General features: G+C 68.9%; 2 protein-coding genes and 2 non-coding genes across 4 annotated transcripts; 2 read left to right on the top strand and 2 right to left on the bottom strand.

Annotated features, from left to right (window-relative positions):
• Positions 1 to 225: 225 nt before the first annotated feature.
• On the bottom strand, positions 226 to 297 carry TRNAC-GCA (transfer RNA cysteine (anticodon GCA)). The gene has a single exon. It is a non-coding gene; the product is annotated as a tRNA-Cys (tRNA).
• Positions 298 to 3,152: 2,855 nt separating this feature from the next.
• Positions 3,153 to 6,127, top strand: LOC138099461 (dickkopf-related protein 4-like). Its single transcript, XM_068996703.1, has 4 exons — positions 3,153 to 3,299; positions 5,269 to 5,446; positions 5,604 to 5,799; positions 5,924 to 6,127. The coding sequence occupies exons 1-4, from the start codon at positions 3,153 to 3,155 to the stop codon at positions 5,976 to 5,978; spliced, it is 576 nt and encodes a 191-aa protein (XP_068852804.1). The 3' UTR covers positions 5,979 to 6,127.
• Positions 4,870 to 4,959, top strand: TRNAI-UAU (transfer RNA isoleucine (anticodon UAU)). The gene is given in 2 exon segments: positions 4,870 to 4,907; positions 4,924 to 4,959. It is a non-coding gene; the product is annotated as a tRNA-Ile (tRNA).
• Positions 6,128 to 7,769: 1,642 nt separating the features above from the next.
• On the bottom strand, positions 7,770 to 20,028 carry CACNB1 (calcium voltage-gated channel auxiliary subunit beta 1). Its single transcript, XM_068996651.1, has 14 exons — positions 19,942 to 20,028; positions 18,502 to 18,588; positions 17,045 to 17,164; positions 16,015 to 16,137; positions 15,779 to 15,915; positions 15,601 to 15,677; positions 15,173 to 15,318; positions 12,475 to 12,555; positions 12,317 to 12,375; positions 11,204 to 11,313; positions 10,265 to 10,416; positions 10,048 to 10,143; positions 9,374 to 9,565; positions 7,770 to 8,117 (listed from the first exon to the last, which is right to left on the bottom strand). Exons 1-14 carry the CDS (start codon positions 20,026 to 20,028, stop codon positions 7,770 to 7,772), a joined length of 1,815 nt encoding a protein of 604 aa, XP_068852752.1.
• Positions 20,029 to 21,677: the final 1,649 nt, after the last annotated feature.

The following is a 21,677-nucleotide window of genomic DNA, read 5'->3' on the forward strand; positions in this document are numbered from 1 at the left end:
GGGGAAGCAAATGCGGGAAAGCAACATTTTGGGGGGATCCCCGAGAGGTGGGTCCGTCCTTCTCCAAAACAAAGCTACGGTCCCAGCGCGGACAGCCGAGGCTGGGGGAGCCGTGGGGAGGGGGGGGCGGGACGCGGCCGCCCCTCGCTGCCGGGGTGCTGGGGGGCGAAGAGAAGGGGTGAGAAAAATAGAGTGGGGATCCCCCCCAGAAACCGGATGAAAAGAAGGGGGCACCCGGATTTGAACCGGGGACCTCTTGATCTGCAGTCAAATGCTCTACCACTGAGCTATACCCCCGCTGCGGAGCGCTGCGCGCCGGCGCTGATTGCACTGTCACCGCGGGGACAGCCGGCCGCGGACACCCCACAAACACGGACACCCCCTGTCCACTGATACCCCGCACCCACGGACATCCCATCATCACAGACACCACCACCCACGGGCACCCCCCGTCTACTGGCAGCCCGTTTCCACGCAAACACACACCCACGGACACCACATAATCACAGACACCACCACCCACGGACCCCCCCCCCGTCCGCTGACACCCCCGTTCCCCCCAATAATACACACCCACGGACAGCCCCCCACACCCAGACATATTGCCCACCCACGGACACCCCTCACCCGCGGACACCCCCGCACACTGACACCCCACAAATACGGACACCCCCACACCCACCAGTACTCCCCCTACCACAGCTACACCCCACCCACAGACAGCCCCCCACATCCGAACACTCCACACCCACAGACACCCCCCAGGGACATCCCCACCCACCGACACCCCCACCCCACGCACGAACACCCCCCCCAAGACTCGCATCCCCCCGTGTCCCCTGCCCCACACCCCCAGTGTCCCTGGCTGGGGGAGGCCAGAGGCTGCAGCCCCCCGGAACGCGCCCCCCACTCTCATCCCGGGTGTTCGTGGGGGGACACGGCCCCGCCAGTCCCCCAAACCCCGGAGAGCGGGATGGGGCAGCCCCGAGCGCTCACCCGGCAGGGCCGGGCTGTGCGGCCTCCGCAGGGCTTGGGGGGTGCGTGGAACCCCCCAAACTGCCAGACCGGGGCTTTGTGGGAGCAGAGGCGCCGTCCGGGACCCCCGTGGCGCTGGGGGGGATTATCCGGAGGTGCCGCGCTGGGCGAGCGCCCAGCGGGGGACGGATGGGGACAGCGGCCGTGATGGTGCCCCGGAGCGGGGTCAATATTTGCTCCCAAAGCTGCCGGGCAAACACGCGGGGAGAGGGGGGGCCGGATCCTGGCGGCCCGTTCCGGGCACCAGCACGGCCCGGAACACCGGGAGAAAAGTTTGGGGTCACCCCGGTGCGAGCCCCAGTGTCCCTGCGTCACCCCTCAGCCTCGCATTTCACAGCTGGGGAAACTGAGGCACGGAGGCAGCGGGAATCTCCCAGGGGGGAAAACCTAAGGAAGGGGGATTCCACATCCCTGGAGTGCACCCCACTCGCAGCGACCCCCCTGTCCTCGCTGCCCTTGGGGACGAACCCCCCGAGTGATGCCGCAGCCCCCCGCCGCCCCGTGCCTCTGGGAACCGGGAATGATCCCGGCGTGGATGGCCCCAAAGTGGATTGGAGAGGTCTGGGGGAGCGCGGGGACGCCCTGGCTGAGCCCCCCCCCCGCGTGCTTGGGGACATGGAGGTGACACTGTCTGGGGGATCCGCTCGGGGGGGGCCGTATCCCGAGATAAGGGCCGGGCGATAAGGGCCGGCAGGGCAAACACCCCATTCGCGGGGGCATTAGGGGAGGTGCGAATCCCGTCACCCCGGGGCGGGGAGGGGGCGGTGGACGGGGATGCACCGGCGGGGGGGACACAGGGGACACACAAACACGGGGCAGATGCCAGCCCTGTGCCCCCCGTTGTCCGTTCTGGGGGTCCCAGCTTTTGCCCCCCGCTTTTCCTGCTCCCTCCTCTCCCATCCCTGCTGTCCCAGCTCCGGGAAAGGGGGAAAAAAACCCGGGAACTGTGGGGGTACCCAAGGGGTTGGGGGGCACAGGGTACCCCAAACTGTACCGATCACCCCCCCACCGACCCCCGAGCTGTGGGGGGAGCTGGGAGGTCCCCAAGACATGGGGGTGAGGGTGACCTGAGGGGCTGGCGGGGACACAAGGCACCGCAAACTGCACCCCCCGACCCCCTGAGCTATGGGGGGACACAGGGCACCCCAAACTGCACGCCCCGACCCCCTGAGCTATGGGGGGACACAGGGCACCTGAGGCTGCACCCACCACCCTCCTGAGATGTGGGGGGACACAGGGCACCCCAAACTGCACCCACTGCCCACCTGAGCTATGGGGGGACACAGGGCACCCCAAACTGCACCCAAAACAACTCTGAGCTATGTGGGGACACAGGACACCTGAGGCTGCGCCCACCACCCTCCTGAGATGTGGGGAGGCACAGGGCACCCCAAACTGCACCCCCCGACCCCCTGAGCTATGGGGGGACGCAGGACACCCCAAACTGCACCCACCGCCCCCCTGAGCTATGGGGGGACACAGGACACCCCAAACTGCACCCACCGCCCCCCTGAGCTATGGGGGGACACAGGACACCCCAAACTGCACCCACCGCCCCCCTGAGCTATGGGGAAACACAGGGAACCCGAGGCTGCACCCACCACCCTCCTGAGATGTGTGGGGACGCAGGACACGCCAAACTGCACCCACCGTCCCCCTGAGCAATGGGGGGACACAGGGCATCCCAAACTGCACCCACCGCCCCTCTGAGCTATGGGGGGACACAGGGCATCCCAAACTGCACCCACCGCCCCTCTGAGCTATGGGGGGACGCAGGACACCCCAGGCTGTACCCACCGTCCCCTTGAGCAATGGGGGGACACAGGGCATCCCAAACTGCACCCACCGCCCCTCTGAGCTATGGGGGGACACAGGACACCCCAGGCTGTTCCCGCGGCTGGCGCCGGAGCCAGACTGCCCCGGGGGGAGGCTGTTTGCTGTGGGGCTGATGCCCCCCCACGAGGGGAAGGCTGGCAATTATGTAAATCCCTTAACCCCTGATTGCCTCCTCCCACCCCATTAGGTGGGCAAACAGTTTTAGCAGCGGGGGGCCGAGATAGCCCGCGGCTACATAAACCCTCCGGGCCGGCCGAGCTGCCACCGCCGCCGCCAGCACCATGGTGACATCCCCGGCCATCCTCTGCCTCTTCGCCTGGCTCCTGCCCCTCGCCGCCGGGCACCTCTGGGCATGGATGTTCTCCCTGCCTCCGCACTCGCCCGATGCGGCCGCCCTGAGCAGGAGCCCCGGGACCGACCTGGAGGAGGTGAGGAGTGGGGGACCCCCGGGTGAGGGGGGTCCTGGGGACAGGAGGGGTGCGGGTGCAGCAGGGGGGGACATGGAGAGGGTGAGATCAGGGGTGCGAGGCAGCTCAGGGTGGGCACAGAGCTGGGTTTGCAGCCTGGGTGGGAGCAGGGTGGGCACAAGATGAGAGGATTTCCAGCCAGGGTGGGCTTCGGGGTGGTTTGCAGCCAGGGCGGGCTCAGGATTTGCAGCTGGGTGGGCACAGAGGGGGCACAGGGGCAGGTGCAGAACTCGCAGCCAGGGTGGGAGCAGGGCTGGCAGCGGGGTTTACACCCAGACTGGGCACAACATTTGCAGCAGGGGTTGCAGCAGGGGCGATGGAACCCACGGTGACCCCAAAAGGGGAGAGGGGAACGGGGGGGTCCGTGTGCAGCCGGGGGAGAACATGGGACGTCCTTTTGCGGCCGGGGGTGGACACTCGGGGGGTGCGTTTGAAGCCGGAGGGGCACGGGGGGGGTCGGTTTGAGGCCGGGACTGGACACGGGGGTCCCTTTGCGGCCTGGGGTGGACACGGGGCGGGGGGTCCATCTCCAGCCAGGACTGGTCACGGAGGTTCCATTCCCGGCCGGGAGTGGACACGGGGATTCCGTTCGCGTTCGGGGGGGGGCACACGGGGGGTCCGTTTGGAGCAGAGGAGGCACACGGGGGGGTCTGTTTGGAGCAGAGGGGGCACACGGGGGGTGCCTTTGGAGCAGGGGGGGCACACGGGGGATCCCTTTGGAGCAGGGGGGGCACACGGGGGGGTCCGTTTGGAGCAGGGGGGGCACACGGGGGGGTCTGTTTGGAGCAGGGGGGGCACACGGGGGGTCTGTTTGGAGCAGAGGGGGCACACGGGGGGTGCCTTTGGAGCAGAGGGGGCACACGGGGGGTGCCTTTGGAGCAGGGGGGGCACACGGGGGGTCCCTTTGGAGCAGGGGGGGCACACGGGGGGTGCCTTTGGAGCAGGGGGGGCACACGGGGGGTCCCTTTGGAGCAGGGGGGGCACACGGGGGGTCCCTTTGGAGCAGGGGGGGCACACGGGGGATCCCTTTGGAGCAGAGGGGGCACACGGGGGGTGCCTTTGGAGCAGGGGGGGCACACGGGGGGGTCCCTTTGGAGCAGGGGGGGCACACGGGGGGTCCGTTTGGAGCAGGGGGGGCACATGGGGGGTGCCTTTGGAGCAGGGGGGGCACACGGCGGGGTCCGTTCGGAGCAGGGGCGGCACACGGCGGGGTTCGTTCGCGTTCGGGGGGGCACACGGGGGGTGCCTTTGGAGCAGGGGGGGCACACGGGGGGGTCCGTTTGGAGCAGAGGGGGCACACGGGGGGTGCCTTTGGAGCAGGGGGGGCACACGGGAGGTGCCTTTGGAGCAGGGGGGCACACGGGGGGGTCTGTTTGGAGCAGAGGGGGCACACGGGAGGTCCCTTTGGAGCAGGGGGGGCACACGGGGGGTCCCTTTGGAGCAGGGGGGGCACACGGGGGGGTCCGTTCGCGGCCGGTGCCGGTGGCGGCGGGGCCGGCAGGGGGCGCGGTGGCGCCGGGCGGCGCCGGGCGCTCCAGTGGCGCAATCGGTCAGCGCGCGGTACTTATAGGGCGGTACGCGAGCGATGCCGAGGTTGTGAGTTCGAGCCTCACCTGGAGCAGGACTTTTAGGGGTCCGCGCGGCCCCCGCCCCGTATTGCCCCCCCTGCCCGGCCGCCGGGTTTTCTTTTCCCGAGAAAAAAAAAAAATTCTGGAACCGCTGCGGGCTGCGGATGGAGCTCCCCAGCCTGGCAGAGCGCTGTTGCCAGCCTCGGCCCCCTAAAATCACTGCAACACCCCCACACCCAACTTTGCTTTGCAACGTGTGGACAGACGGGGTTTTGCGCCGTTTCTGGCCCGTCTCGGGGTCAGGGATGGGTTGGGGGATGCGGTGTGACCCCCCCCGACGTGCTGTGCCCCCTCCTCCACAGGTGACCCCGTGCAGCCCGGCCACCCCCTGCGCCCACGGGCACTTCTGTGACGAGCACTTCGGGCTGTGCCTGCCCACGCGGCCCGCGGGGCAGTTCTGCCGCCACGACCCGCACTGCACCTCCGGCCTCGTCTGCATCTTCGGCAAGTGCCAGCAGCCCGTGCCCCCCGGGCAGGACGGTGAGTGGGGGTCTGGCGTGGGAGGGACACAAGGGACAACTCTGCGAGCGGGGGGATGCGATGCTGGAGCGGTGCGAAGCCAGGGGGTGCTGGGGGTCGCCACGCCGGGGTCGGAGTGGGGGTCCCCGTCCCCTAAGGCCGCTTTTTGCGCCCGCAGGAGCGCGGTGCCAGCGGGACGAGGAGTGCGGGGCCGGCGGCTGCTGCGCTCGGCAGCACGGGGAGCGCGTGTGCCAGCGGCGCCTGGCGCTGGCCCAGAGCTGCCACGTCCCCCCCGGCGGACTCGCCTTCAGCATCAACCAGGTGTGCCCCTGCCAGCCCGGGCTGGTCTGCCGGCCCTCCGCGCCCGCCAGAGAGTGAGTACGGGGTGCCGGGTTGGCCGGGGGGGCGTGGGGGACACCGGGGCACAGCCCTGGGTCGGGGGGATGGCGGTGGGGCAGGGGCGGAGGTGTCACCGATGTCGCCGTGGGCTGTCCGCAGGAAGGCGTTCGAGTACCGGCCGGAGAAGAGCGACTGGAGGTGCCGGCAGCCCTGAGCGCCCGCGTTGTATTTATTGCCTGTAAATAGCGTGTCCACGGCGTGTCCACGGCGTGTCCGCACCCGGCCGAGCGCCGATAAACCCGGCCCAGCGCCGCGCTGAGCCCGGCGGCTGCCGCTGTCCATCCCCACGGGGGGCTGGAGCCCGACCCCCGCGTCGGGTCCTCGCCCCTTCCCCGGAGCCGGGCAGGTCCCGGCTCCATCCTCAGCTCAGCCCCGAGCAGGGGGGAGGGGTCACTGCGGGGGTCACTGCGGAGCTGAGCTGTGTCCGGTCTCAGCCGCGGTGGCCGCAGCCCCCCCCCCCGTGCCCCCCAGGCCCCACCAGGCTCAGGCGCGGGGCAGGTCTCACCGAAATGTTTATTACAAAGAACCAAGCGAGCGGGGCGAGTCCCCCCCCACACACACACACACCAACGAGAATAAATAAATAAAATACATTTTTGTCGGGTCTTTAAATTAAAAGTTTGTGGAGTGACATAAATACGGGACGTCCTTCTGCCCGTGGGGGGGGGGGGGGGCAGGAGGGCCCCACTGCCCGGATTGTGGCTGCCACGGGGGCGAGCGCTGGGGCGGGGGGGGCTCAAAGCACTTGGCAGGCAGTGACACCGAGTCCCCCTCCCCCCCCCCCAAAAAAAACCGGGGGAAACTGAGGCACACGTGGGTGGCGGCTTGGCAGCGGCAGAGCTGGGTGCCCCCAAGCCCCCCGACCCGGGCTGGTGGTCTGGGTAAGGCAGTGACCCCGGGGACCCCCAGCATTGCCCCCAGGGGTGTGGGGGGGCGGCAAGGGGCTGCCCCATAAGTGGGACAAGCCCGGTCCCGCAGCGAGGGCTGGACAGGGGATGTCCCCAGCCCACCCTGGTGTGGTCACCCCGCAGAGTTGAGGGGCACAAGGGACGCCCCGGGGCGGGCACAGGACAAGGCAGTGCCCCGGGGTGCGGGGCGGGGGGGCCGAGGGGGGACGGACAGAGGCTCACGGACGGACAGACAGACGGACACGGCTGGACAGGGCGAGCGTGGACAGGCACGGCGGGGGGGGGAGAGGTTGGAACGGGAAGGGGGGGGTTGGGAAGGGGGGACCGGGGCCTGGCGGTCCCAGGACAGCGCGACCCCCCCGGCAGGCCAGGGCTGGGCAGCTGTTAGCACGGGTTAGACCCCCAAAACTGGCTCAGATTCACCCCCCACCCCCCAAAACAGGCAGAGCCCCCCCCCGAGGCAAACACATGCAAACTGCCCCCCCCCCCCCTCGGGCAGGCAGCGCCTCGGGGGGCACAGCCTGGGGCAGCGGGGAGCCCCCAAAGCCCCGCACACACCGCACACGCATGCACCCCCCCGGGGGGGCCGGCGGCTGTGGGGGCAGTGCCAGGCACCACCGGGGTGGGGGGCAGCTGGCAGGGACCCCCCCACGGCCACGGCCAGCTCCGGGGGCCCCTGCAGCCGGGTGGCCGAGAGCACCATGGAGAAGCGGGGGGGCACCCAGCAGGCAGGGCTGGGCAGGGGGGGCACGGCCCCCGCCCCGTGCCTGGGGGAGGGGGACACGCCGGGTCCCCTTTGGTCACTTGCTGTCCCTGCCGGGCAGGGAGGGCCCGAGGCACCGCGAGATGCTGGGGGGCTGCGGCAGGGGGAGACCCCCCCTCAGCGGAGAGTGGGGCAGGGGGAGCCCCCAAGGCAAAGCGGGGGCTCCCCATGGCACTGCTGGCCGGGCTCGGGGGGGCACAAAGGCAACCGGCGGGGCTGTCCCGCACCCCAAAACCAGCGCTGGGGGGGAGCCCCCTGCCCGCACCCCCTCACCCTAACGCATGTAAACGTCCTGGCCCCAGCCCTCCCCGTCGCTCTGGCCCAGCGGCTCCTGGCCCTTGGCTCGGCCCCGCAGCCCCCGGCCCTCGCGGCCGGGCTCGGCCCCGTCCCAGGCGCCGGGGGGCGGGTGGGGTCCGGCGCCGGGGGGGCCCGGCGGCTCCTCCTCGACGGGGTCCATCTCGATGTCCATGCAGCAGGAATCTCCGGGCTCCGTGCCGGCCGAGTCCCGGCTGCCCGGCGGCTCCGAGTCGAAGGTGTCCTGGCGGGACAGGCTGCGGGGGCCCGGCCGGGTGGGCTGCGGGGGGGGTCGGCCCTGCCCGCGGCCCCCCGAGTCCCCCGGGCCCTGCCGGAGGCGGCCGTGCTCCCCCTCCGGGTACGGAGCCTGGGTGCGAGAAGCAACCACACCATGCGGGGCTGGACGGGCGGGGGGCTGGGGGGTCAGGGAGGGGTTAGTGGGGGGGTTAGTGGGGGTCAGCCGGCGGCCGGAGGGGGTCACACGCTCCTGCGCAGCCTGGCCTGCCCGCGCCGCTCACTCGTGACACGACGGCAGCAGGGCTCAGCGGGGAGGCAGCGGGGCAGGGAATGGGGAGGGGGATGCAGGGTGGGGGCTCGCTGGAAGATTTAGCGACAGACAACACAGGACACGTGTCCCCCCTCTGTCCCCGGCCCCGGCGGTAGCTGCGGGACCCCCGGCTCAGCACCGCAGTGGCCACGGTGGGATGGGGCTTTGCCCCTCGCCCGGCCCACCCGGGACACCCCCAAACCCTCACCCCCACCGCGGCTCCCCCAGAGAGGTGTGGGAAGGGGGGGTCTGGCACCCCGGCAGCCCCCAGGAAGGCACAGGGTGGGTCTCAAAGGGGGCAGAGCCTGGGAGTTCCCAATCCCCAGGGCAGCTCCAGGACTCGGAGGGGGCACAGATTCCCAGGAGACCCCGAATGTGGGGCTGGCACCAGTCCCAGGCAGGAGAGATCCCCAGGGCTGATGCCAGTGATGGCCCAATCCGGGAATGGGGGCAGGTCCCTGGGGTGACCCCGATCCCAGGAACAGTCCCATGCCAGGGGCCTGCAGTACCGCTGGGGGGGGGGGGGGGGGGCACAGGTTCCCAAAGGGACAAACCCAGGGCTGGTCCCACACCTGGGGGGCTGTGGTTCCCCATAGTGACCCCAATCCCATGGGCTGCCCCAATCCCAGGGTGCCCAGGGCCGGTGACCCCACAGCTGGGGGCCACAGTCCCCCGGGGTGACCCTGACCCCAGGGGTGGCCCCAGTCCCAGGGTGGAGAGCAGGTTCCCAGGGCAGGTGACCCCAGGGACAGTCCCACACCTGGGGGGCCGCGGTTCCCCTGATGCCCCCGATCCCAGGGGTATTCCCAATCCCAGGGTGCAGAACACATCCCCAGGACAGGTGACCTCAGGGCCAGTCCCACACCCTGAGGGGGCCGTGAACTCCCCGGGCTGTCCCCGATCCCAGGGCTCTCCCGAGGGCCGGGGGGGGTGTCCCCGCCGCCGCCTCACAGCGCGTGCTCCTCCAGGGCTCCGGGGGGGCTGGGGGTGGCCTCGCGGCCCCAGAGGTTGAGGTTCCTGCGCAGGGAGGTGAGCACCTGTACCTGGAGGTTGGAGACGGGCGCGGGGCTGGCGGCCAGCGCGGCCGTGGCCATGGTGCGGTTCAGCAGCGGGTTCGGGGGGTTGCTGCTGGGCGGGTGCGTGGCCTTCCAGTAAGCCTCCAGGTACTCGGCCAGGTGCTCGCAGGCCTCCTCCAGCTGGTTCTCGTCCAGCACGATGTCGAACATCTCCTGCGGGAGGGACGGGAGGGAGCTGGGGCAAGGCGGGACAGCTGGGACAGGGTGGGGACACTGGGACAGCCGGGTATGGGGTGGGGATAAGGGGACACGGTGGAGCCTACGGGACATGGGGCAGAGCCTGTGGGACAGGGGTCATCGGGATGGTAGAGCCTATAGGGCAGGGTGGGGACAATAGGACACAGGGCAGAGGCCACAGGACAGGTCAGGGACAAGGGACAGGGTGGGGTACCCGGACATGAGGCAGAGCCTATGGGACAGGGTGGGGTCAGTGGGATGGGGTGGAGCCCATAGGACCCAGGGCAGAGCCTATGGGGCAGGGTGGGGTCAGTGGGATGGGGTGGAGCATATAGGACCCAGGGCAGAGCCTATGGGACAGGGTGGGGTCAGGATGGGGTGGGATCTATGGGACAAGGCCGGCAGATGTTGGGCAGGGAGTGGTCAGGGGGTGGTCAGGGTGGCCGGGGCACACTCACAGGTGGGCACTGTGCCAGCTTGTCCGAGGCCACCATCTGCACGTTGAGGTGCTTGGCCTGGGACTTCCCCCTGGACTTCACCAGCCGCTGCAGCACCTGGGCAGGAGGGGACAGTCTGGGGTGGCCGTGGGGACCTGGCCGGAGCCTGCCCAGCCCCCCCAGCGTGGCAGGGAGGGGCTGGCACTGCCCCCCCGGCCGCCCCGGGGCCCGCACCCACCTTGGGGGAGGTGATTTTGATGTAGACGATGATGGGGGCCAGGGAGGTCTTGGCCAGCTGGGCCGGGTGGTTGATGGTGTCGGCGTCCAGGGCCACCAACTGCAGCGTCCGGGCCAGCTCGAAGATCCGCTCGGTCTCGCTCTGCACCTCGGCTGGGGGGGGAGGGGGGGACGCAGGGACGGGGTGAGGGTCGGGGGACAGCGCGTGGGGAGAACGGCTGGGAGGTGTGATGAGGGGCACGGGACGGGGACAGGAGCAGGAGGGGGCTTGTCCTGGGACTTGGCCACCTCGGTGTCACCGCAGGGCCACGGGGTCACTGCGGGAGGGAGGTGGCACCGGCTGGGTGAGGAAGGGGTGAAGCCCCCCCACCCCAAACCACGCACGCACGGAGGGAGGGGGGGGTCGGACAGGGCGGTGTCACCAGGGTGTCCCCAACCCTCAGCACCTGCTCAGGGCCGGGGGGGCTGCCGGGGGTCCCGGCGGGTCCCTGTTACGTACCCAAGACATCTGTATCAGGAGCAGGGGAGGAAGGAGGCGGCGTGGAGGGGAGGAACCCCAAAAGAAAGGAGAAATAGGAGAAAAAAAAAAAAACAAAACACAACAGAGAAGATAAAAGAGGAGGAGGAGGAGGGCGAGGAGGAGAATGAGGGTGAGGATAAGGGAGAGGATGAGGGGGAGGATGATGAAGAGGATGAGGAGAAGGAAAATGAGGATGAGGAGAAGGAGGAGAATGAGGAGGAGGAGGAAGGAGGAGGAGGATGAGGAGGAGGAGGAGCAGAGGCTCTGAGTCACAGCCCGGGGGGAGCACAGGGCCCCCCGTTTGTCACCCCACGCCGGGGGCTGATACAGATGGAGGCTTGGGGGGGGGTCCCGCGGGCCGGGGTGGGGGTCCGGGGGGGGTCCGGGGGGGGTCCGGGGGGGGTCCGGGGGGGGCCGTACCCAGGCTGGAGCGGGTGCTGGAGCGCTCGATGATCGTGTGCTTGCTGGGGTTGTTGAGCACGGAGCGCTTGGCCAGGGAGATGTCGGCTGTGACCCGCGTGATGGAGATCCTGGGGACACAGCGGGGACAGCGACGGCGGGGGGACCCCCCCACATCCACACCCACCCCCCCCCGGACCCCGCTGGCACCCCATTCCTGGCACCCCACACTGCTGGAGCTGGACGAGCAGGACCCACCCTGTTTTCCTGTGGGTTTAGGGATTCCCCCCATGGGATTAGGGGGGCCCCTCATGGATTTAGGGGTCCCCCCATGGGGTTAGCAGCCTCCCTGTGGTTTTAGGCCTCCTTCCTGTGAGATTAGGGCTCCCCCCCATGGGTCTTGGGGTCCCCCTGTGGGTTTAGAGATTCTTCATGGGATTAAGGATCCTCCACAGAGTTCGGGGTCCTCCACAGAATTTGGGGTCTTCCGTTGGATTAGGGGTTCTCCACAGAGCTGGGGTCCCCTCATGGATTTAGAGGTCCCCCCTATGCGTTCAGAGGTCTCCCATGGCATTAGGGTTTGGGGTCCCCCCAGTTAAATTAGGGCTCTCCCCTCACGGATTTAGGGGTTCCTCTATGGGGTTAGGGGTCCCTCTATGCATTTAGGGGGTTCCCTCATGGTCTTAGGGGTCCTTCAGTGTGTTTAGGGGTCCCATTGTAGGTTTAGGGGTCTCCCGTGGGTTTAGGGGTCCCCTGTGAATTGAGAGGTCTCTCTATGGGTTTGGGGGTCCCTCTATGGGGTTACAGCTCTGCACATGGATTTAGAGGTCCCTCTATGGGTTTAGGGTTCCCCTCGTGGGTTTGGGGTTCCCTCTATGGGGTTACAGCTCTGCACATGGATTTAGAGGTCCCTCTATGGGTTTAGGGGTCCCCTCGTGGGTTTAGGGTTCCCTCTATGGGGTTACAGCTCTGCACATGGATTTAGAGGTCCCTCTGTGGGTTTAGGGGTCCCCTCGTGGGTTCGGGGTTCCCTCTATGGGGTTACAGCTCTGCACATGGATTTAGAGGTCCCTCTGTGGGTTTAGGGGTCCCCTCACGGGTTTGGGGGTCCCCGGCCATGCAGCCCCCCCTCACCTGCCATCAAAGCGATGCTTCAGGAAGTCAAACAGCGCCTTCTGCATCATGTCCGTGACCTGGGGAAGGGGGGGGGACAGCAGGGCCAGAGGGACAACGTGGGGCTGGGGTCCCCCCCCCGAGCCCCCCGAGCGCTCCCCCCGTGCCCCACTGCTCACCTCGTAGCCCTTCAGCGACGGCCCCACGAGGATGATGGGGCGCATGGAGGGCACCACGTCGTACGGGGGCACGTGCTCGGTCTGGGGACAGAGCCGGGCGTCACCAGGGCCAGGGGAGGGGGACACGGGGCACGCTCGGCTTCGCCCCCGCGGGGGCAGCTCTGGGGTTTTTGGGGGGGCAGGAGGGGTGGGGGGGGGCTGCAAGCAGGGGGCACCTCCCAGCCCCATCCCGCGGGCCCTCCCGGGGGTCCTGGCGCTACTCACCGACTTCTGCTTCTGCTTCGCTACGTCCCGGGGGGCCGCGGGGGCCGGGGGGCGAGAGGAGACAAACAAGGCATGCGTGTTACCCGCGGGCACGGGGCACCGGGGGGCGCGGGGACACGGGCGTGACCCCCGGGGTGAGCCAGGGACACGGGCGTGACCCAAGGGATGAGCCAGGGACACGGGCGTGACCCCCGGGGTGAGCCAGGGACACGGGCGTGACCCAAGGGATGAGCCAGGGACACGGGCGTGACCCTCCAGGGCACCCCAAGGACACACATGTGACCTGGAGGCTGAGCCAGGGACACGTCTGTGACCCAAAGGTGGCCCAGGGGACACATGTGTGACCCAAAGGTGACCCAGGGGACACGTGTGGGATCCACAGGGTGCCCAAAGGACACGTGTGTGACCCAGGGACACACGTGTGTGACCCAAAGGTGACCCAGGGGACACGTGTGTGACCCAGGGACACACGTGTGTGACCCAAAAGTGACCCAGGGGACACGTGTGGGATCCACAGGGTGCCCAAAGGACACATGTGTGACCCAAAGGTGACCCAGGGACACACGTGTGTGACCCAGAGGTGGCCCAGGGGACGCGTGTGTGATCCGTGGGGTGCCCCAAGGGACACGTGTGTGACCCAGTGACACACATGTGTGACCCAGAGGTGACCCAGGGACACGTGTGTGACCCAAAGGTGACCCAGGGGACACATGTGTGATCCACAGGGTGCCCAAAGGACACATGTGTGACCCAGTGACACACATGTGTGACCCAAAGGTGACCCAGGGGACACGTGTGGGATCCACAGGGTGCCCAAAGGACACGTGTGTGACCCAGGGACACACGTGTGTGACCCAGAGGTGACCCAGGGGACACATGTGGGATCCACAGGGTGCCCAAAGGACACGTGTGTGACCCAGTGACACACGTGTGTGACCCAGAGGTGACCCAGGGGACACATGTGGGATCCACAGGGTGCCCAAAGGACACGTGTGTGGCCCCGGCCATGCCCCAGAGCCGTGTGTATGACCCGAGGGGTGCCCCAGGTGACACCTGTGTGAGCCGGGGGTGCCCCGGGGACAGTCACACACGAGGCATCGCCCACTCTGGGGCAGCTCTGGGGGCCAGCGGGGGCTCTGCAGGGCTTGGGGGGCAGCTGGGACCCCCCCCGCCCCAGGCCTGCTTGCCCCAGAAGTCCCTGCAGACCCCCTCCCCCCCCGTCCTGCGTTGTGGTTGCGCCCGAACCCCCCCCAGCTTGTGCCCAGTTTGGGGGGGAGGAATGGTCCATTCTCAGTCGCGGGGGGGGTGAGACACCGGCCGTGCTGGAACACACCATGCGCACACTGCGGGGGGGAGGCGACCGGGAGGGGGGGCACGGGCTGATCCATCCTATGGACAGGGGGGGGATCACAGCCACGGACTGATCCATCCCGGGGATCACGGGGGAGTGTCACCATGGATGGATTGGATGGATCCATCCCACGGATCACAGGGGATTGATCCATCCCATGGCCCACGGGGGGGATGCAGCCACGGACTGATCCATCCCATGGCCCACGGGGGGGATGCAACCACGGACTGATCCATCCCATGGTCCATAGGGGGGATATACCCATAGATGAATCCATCCCACGGTCCATGGGGGGGACGCAGCCACGGACTGATCCATCCCATTGACAACAGGGGGGATGCAGCCACGGACTGATCCATCCCATGGCCCACGGGGGGGATGCAACCACGGACCGATCCATCCCATGGCCCACGGGGGGGATGCAACCACGGACCGATCCATCCCATGGCCCACGGGGGGGATGCAACCACGGACTGATCCATCCCATGGACCATGGGGGGGACGCAGCCACGGACTGATCCATCCCACGGTCCATAGGGGGGAATGCAGCCACGGACTGATCCATCCCACGGTCCACAGGGGGGATGCAGCCACGGACTGATCCATCCCATGGCCCACGGGGGGGATGCAACCACGGACTGATCCATCCCACGGTCCACAGGGGGGATGCAACCACGGACCGATCCATCCCATGGACTATGGGGGGGATGCAGCCACGGACTGACCCATCCCATTGACAACAGGGGGGACGCAGCCACGGACTGATCCATCCCACGGTCCACAGGGAGGATGCAGCCACGGACTGATCCATCCCACGGTCCACAGGGGGGATATACCCATAGATGAATCCATCCCACGGTCCATGGGGGGGACGCAGCCACGGACTGATCCATCCCATTGACAACAGGGGGGGGGTCAGCCCCGCACTGACCCCTGGCTGCAGGGCTCACCCTGTGCCGGGGCAGCGCTTGCCCCCAGCCCCCGTGGGGTGGCCCCAGCCCCCGTGGGTGCCCCCAGCCCCCCGGCAGTGTTAGGGCAGGCAGCGGGTGCAGCAGGCGAGGCGGGGCCGGCGGGGGCCGTTACCTTCCTAAAGAAGGGGATGCGCTTGTTGTGGGCGGGGGGGGTGGTGACACTGCTCACGCTACTCTTAGGGGAGCGCTGGGTCTCCATGGCCTCCTCCTCCTCTAACTCATCGGGATCAAAGGCAAAGCTAGGCATGTCCAGGCCACCTGGGGACGGCCGGAGCCGGGAGAGGGCAGGGAGAGAAGAAGAGCGATAATGGCGATGGAAGAAGGGGGGGGGGGGGGGGGAATGGAGATGGGGAGGCTGGGAAGGGTGAAGGGGTGGTGGGGCTGGAAGAGGAGGAGCAGAGGAGAGAGGTCCCGGGGGAAGCGGGGTCACCCTGCCTGCACCCGGGGCGGAGGGGACGAAGGGGGATCACCCGTGGGGAGGTGGGGGAAGGACCCCCAGGCTGGACCTGCCGGGGCCGGGGGGACCCGGGACACTCTTACCGCTGGCCGGGGGGGTTGGCCGGCGGGTCCCCGTCACCACATCGCCCAGGCTGGAGCTGGAGTTGTCGCCCGATTTGCTGCGTGGGAGAAGCACGGAGAGAGGGGTGAGGGTGGGATGGATTGGGGGGGTCCGGGGAGAGCTGCGGGAGGGGGTCGGGGGGGTCGGGGTGAGCCTCACCTCGAGCTCAGGCGGTTCTGCCTCATCTTCTGCTCCTGCAGCAGCCGCATGTTCTCCAGCTTGACAGGGCTGGGGATGAAGCCCACCTCGCAGCCCTCCTTCACCAGCCGCCCGATCCACCAGTCGTTGTTGTACTTCTGCTCCAGGGAAGGGGGGAGAGGGGAGAAACACCTTAAAACCGCCCCACACCCACCCCAGCGCTGCCCCCCGGCCCCCCCCCCCCAGCCCGCTCCCACCTCCTTGATGTGCAGGAAGTCCTTGGGCTCGAAGCAGATGGCCATGCCCTGCACCGGCACGTCGTCGGTGGCCGAAGGGTTGTAGCCCACGTTGGTGCGCACGGCGAACGCCACCGGCTTCGTCTGCCAACGGGAGAGGGGTCGGCAGCTGCCCCCGCCCCAAAACGGGGACGTTCCACTCCCTGCCACCCCAAAACAGCGAGATCCCAACCCCTGCCACTCCAAAACAGGGGGATCCCAACCCCTGCCACCCCAAAACAGCGAGATCCCAACCCCCGCCACTCCAAAACAGGGGGATCCCAACCCCTGCCACCCCAAAACAGGGGGATCCCAACCCCTGACACCCCAAAACGGGGACATTCCACTCCCTGCCACCCCAAAACAGCAAGATCCCAACCCCTGACACCCCAAAACGGGGACGTTCCACTCCCTGCCACCCCAAAACAGTGAGATCCCAACCCCTGCCACCCCAAAACAGGGGGATCCCAACCCCTGCCACCCCAAAACAGTGAGATCCCAACCCCTGCCACCCCAAAATGGGGACATTCCACTCCCTGCCACCCCAAAACAGCGAGATCCCAACCCCTGCCACCCCAAAACAGCGAGATCCCAACCCCTGCCACTCCAAAACAGGGGGATCCCAACCCCTGCCACCCCAAAACAGCGAGATCCCAACCCCTGCCATCCCAAAATGGGGACATTCCACTCCCTGCCACCCCAAAACAGGGAGATTCCACCCCCCTCACCCCACCCTGGCCAGGCAGGTGCCGGTGCTGGTGTCACCAGCCAGGCTCAGCTCCTCACCAGAGCCACGGCTGGGGAGCGGCCACAACCCCGGCCAGCAGCTAATGAGGGGCTCATTAGCTAATTACCCCCACAGCGCAATGGACACTCAGCCAAGGTGAGAACCCAGGCTCCCAGTTCCGCCCGGCAGACCCCACTGCCTTCCCAGTGGATGGCTCCAGAGGGTGGGATACGGCAGGGATGGGGCGCAGGGGGTGCCGGGGGGGCTCCATCCCGGCTGTCCCACCTTGGCTTTCTCCAGCTGTGCCATGGCCTGGCGCTCGGCCTCCTTGCGCAGCGCCTCGCGGTCCTCCTCCAGCGACACATCCGAGTCCGAGGGGCGGCTGGTGTAGGACTCAGCCGAGCCCTGCGGCAGCGGGGAGGGGGCTCAGCCCACCCTGTGCCCCCTCCCCAGAGCTGGGAGCCCATCCCCGATGGAGCCCTGCCACCTCCCAGCACCCTGCCACTGGTGCCCATCACCGCAGCCTCTGGAGAAGCCACCCCGAGCAGGGGCCGGTCCTGCCCGGAGCCGGGGTCACGGCAGGAGAGGGGCACACACACACACGGCAGCTGTTGCCACCGCTCCGGCCGGGAACGTGACACCGGCCCAGCTCCCATCCCGCTCCCCGGGGCCTCTCCGAGAGCCGGGAAGGCAGCGGGGACCCCCCCGAGTGTCCCCCACGCCAGGGCAGGCCAGGGGGACAGCGCTGTCCCCACCACAGGGTCCCAGGGCAATGGGGACAGGGCGCTGTGGGGCGACTCGGGGTCACCCCGGGACAAGGTTGGAGCTGGGGTGGGATTGCGGACCCCCTGCTCAACCCCCAGCCCCAGGACGGGGGTCGGGGGGACAGCGGGGACACCCACGGGATGCCCCAGCCCCAGCGGGGTGGGTGACGTGGGGGACATCTCCCCCAGACCCCCCCCAAATGCCCCCAGCCCCACCAGAGCCCCTCGGGGCTGCGGGGCTCCCCATCCCTGGTTCGTCCCAGCCTTTCCCAACACCGGGGATTTGGGGGTCGCTCAGCCCCTCTGCACAGCCCCCCACCCCCAGCCATGGGGCTGCGGACCCCCGGGGGACCCCCTCCCCAAAACCCACGGGGCACAGCCCAGCTGCCCTCTCCTCCTGCCCCACGGAGGGGATTTTGGGGGGGTCACCGGAGTCCGGGCACGACCCCCTCACCCCACAGAGCCCCCCCAGCTCCCAGGACCGACCCCACAGAGCCGAGGGGGACCCTGCGCCGAGGGCAGAGCGGGCAGGGGAGGGGGCAGGGGGTCCTGGGGGGCCGCGGGGGTCGCTCACCGGGGCCGCGGGGTCTTTGCCGGGGATCTCCATGGTGGCAGGGCCGGGGGCGAGCGGGGCGGGCGCAGGGCTGGGCACGGGGGGGGCTCAGGTTTCAGCCCCGGGTATATTTAGCCCGGTGCCGGGCAGGGGGTGGGGGCCCTGCCGAGCCACAGGGGTGGGGAGGGCGGGTTTGGTGCCAGCTGGGGGGTGCCAGGGCTGTGTCCCCTCCCTGGCACCCCAAAAGGAGCAGGGGGACCCCTGGGGGGGCTGCAATTTGGGTGGGGGGACACCCCTGCAGCACCCGCGGCAGAGCAGAGAGGGGCGGGAGGGCACAGCCAGGTCCGGCTCGGTGTGACCCCACCTCAGTCCCCGAAGGGGAAAGGACCGCTGGGACCCCCCAAAAGTGCCGGGGCCCCTCTCACCTGCCGGACGAAGCTGTTGGAGGTGGTGTCGGACGAGGTGCTGCCGTCCGAGCGCTTGAAGCGGCTCTTGCGCCTGCTGTACTTGCCCTGGGAATAGGGGAGGGGGCGACAGGGGAGCGTTGGACCCCCAAAACTCCCCCCAAAACTCGGGAGGGAAGCTCTGCACCCCTCCCCCCCCATCCCCCAGCCCCCGCTGCCGGGGATGCTCCGGCCCCCTCCACCCCCGCCCTGCAGCTCCCGGGGGGCTCGGGAAGGGGATGGGATGGGATGGGATGGGATGGGATGGGATGGGATGGGATGGGATGGGATGGGATGGGATGGGATGGGATGGGATGGGATGGGATGGGATGCGGCTGCCCCTTCCCGGGGGTCGCGTTATTAGGGGGCTGCGACCCCCAACGCCACGGGCAGGGACGCAGTGGGGCTGAGCGGGTTGGGGGGAGCAGCCCCCAAACTGCAGCCCCCTCCCCCCCCAGTCAAACCAGAGCCCAACCAGCCCCCCCTGGGGGGGGTGACAGCAATGGGGAGCCCCCCACACCCCCCCCCCCCACCACTCCAGTGCCCGAGACCACCCCCAGCGTGGGCACCCACCCCCACGGGACCCCCGCTCCCTCCTACTGGGATGTGCTGGCGGAGCTGGGGGTGTCCCAGTGCCCCCCCTGAGGCAGCTCCCTCCCTCTGGGGAGGGGTAAAAGGGGGGACAACGCTGGCGACAGCGGGGCTGTCACCCCCCCAGTGTCCCCGAGGGACAGCTGGGCCCAGCTGCCACCCAGCCCGGGGGTGGGGGGTCCCCACACTGGGTATTTTTAGGTCCAGGACCCCCCCCCCACACACACATCCCACCCACGGGGCTGGGGCTCAGTGATGAGCCCCCCTCTTCCCCCCATCCCCTGAGACCCCCACCCCAAAAACCGTCACCCCACCTGGCTGGCGCTCCCCGAGAGTGCGGAGAGAGGGGGGGGTCTGTCCCCAGTGCCCCCCACCCCTCTGGGACCAGTGAGGGACGCGTCCCTCTTCCCCCCCCAAACCGGAGGGGACAAGCCAAGGGAAGGGGTGAGGGGGAGGGAGCACCCCAAGAGTTTTCCCAATTCCTAAAACTTTCCCGGTGGGCACAACACCCCCCCAAACCCCACCTGCCCACTTTGGGGGGCAAAGCCCAGGGGACGGGGAAACTGGGGGGGGGAGGGCTGGATTTGGGGTCTCTCCGAGGCTTATGGGGAAGACACCCTTTTTTGCGGGGGGGTGCTGAGAGGAGGGGATCAGCCCGTTATGGGGTGTCGGGATTTGGGGGGAAGGGGCGAACCCCATCTCTTGCCCCCAACCCCACGGGGGAATCCCACGGGATGAGCCCTCTCCCTCCCCCCCTCTCGCCGCTCAGCGCGGGGGTGCGGGCGATGCTGACACCCCCCTGCCGCCCCCCCAAATTCCCGGGGGTGTCACCTGGAGCGCGGCGTTGTCCAAGACGTCCATCTGGATGTCCTGCGTGGAGCTGTAGGGGGTCCGGGCCATGCCGCCTTCCCGCACCATGGAATCGCCGGGCTCGGCGGGATTTTGGGATGGATGGGTGGGTGGATGGGGGGGAACCACACAGAGGAAGATGATGACGATGACGATGAAGCTCAGGCCTGGCCCCCGCGGTGACGGAGCGGGAGGAGGAGGAGGAGGAGGAGGAGGAGGAAGGAGGAGTGGGGATGGCGCAGGGGGGGCGAGGGATGGGCGGCCGCTCCCACACCGCCTCCCCGGGGGGATGGGGGATGCGGGAATGCGGCCCCCCCCGCCCCATTCCCAGGTACGGCACCCCCGCAGCGGCTCCTTCCCAAAAAAAAAGGGGGTGCTGAGGGTGCCCCCCCTCCCCAAATTGGGTGCCGGCCGCTGTTTGCCCGCCCAGCCTTTACCCTTGCGGGCTGGGGGGGGGGGGGGAACCCCAAAAAGAGCCGGGGGGTCACGAGGACCCCAGGCTGTGTGTGGTGGTGGGGCGGGGGGGGGGGAGGGGGAACACGCAGGGGCAGCCCCCATCCCCAAACGTCAGCGCCTGGAGCGGGATCTGCCAGTCTGGGAATCCAGCGCTTCCTGGGGACGAGGCTGCCCCAAAAATGCAGCTTTTCCCCCCAAAACCTCCCCTGTGAGCACCCTGGGGACCCCCCCCCCCTGTGCCACGCGGAGGGACCCCCAGACCCCGCTGCCTTCCCCTGGCAGGGTGCGCCAGGCAGGACGGTGTCCCCTGTCCCCAGGGACGCTGGGGACAATCCTGCCCCCGCAGGGACCCCGGGATAGGGGGGAGCCGGACCCCCCTCCCCAGCAGGACCCAGTTGCGACCCCCCCCCCCCCACCCCCGGCCGCTCTGACCCCGCCGCTGCCGCTCCGCCGGCTGTTGGAAAGTTCAGAATTCCTTTGCGCCCACCCCGCAGCCCGGCCCCGCTCCAGAGGGGCTTTTCCTGCTCCCACCCCGGCTCCCGGCACAGCTGACACCACATTTTCCATCCTCGGCCCCCATCCATCACCAGCGCCGCCACGCTTCCATAGGGACGGCACCTTTGGAAGGGGACGAGCGGCTCCAGGCCCCCCCAGGGACCCCATCCCGGAGCCCCCCCCCCCCCGTGCCTGGAAAAACTCCGGCTTTGGGGCTGCAGCTACCCCCCCCCCCCACCCCAATCCTGCTCCTCCCACCTCTCCCACTTGGAGATGGAATCCCTGGGGGGATCTGTGGGGACCCCAGGGGTGTTTTGGGGGGCAGAGAAGAGGCGGGGGGGAGGGGGGGGCCCTTCCAGCCGGGATCCTGCCCGGGGGCGGAGGCGAGCGCACCATCGCCTGGCACTGCGTGGGATTTGAACACAATTACGGCATCTCCTTGCCGCTGCCGGAGCTGCTCCGGCTCCCCGGGCCCCCTCTCTGCTCCCAGGACAAGCTCCATGAGCATCCATCCCTGGATATTCCCGGCAATCCAACGGAGGGGCAGCAAAGCTCCTTGGACCCCCCCCCACAAGCAGCAGCAGCAGCAGCAGCAGCAGCAGCAGCATCCCTACCTGCAACTCCTCAAATTTAGGGTCGGGTGGCTCTCTTCCTCCCGGGATCCTTGGGAAGCGCGAGGTGGCACTTCCAGAGGGCTCGGGGACACGCTCAGCCCGGGTGCCACCGGCATTGTCCCGTGGCCATCCGGGAGCCTGGCGGGGCAACGA

Source organism: Aphelocoma coerulescens, chromosome 27 (assembly GCF_041296385.1).
Source record: "Aphelocoma coerulescens isolate FSJ_1873_10779 chromosome 27, UR_Acoe_1.0, whole genome shotgun sequence".
Taxonomy (NCBI): Eukaryota; Metazoa; Chordata; class Aves; order Passeriformes; family Corvidae; genus Aphelocoma; species Aphelocoma coerulescens.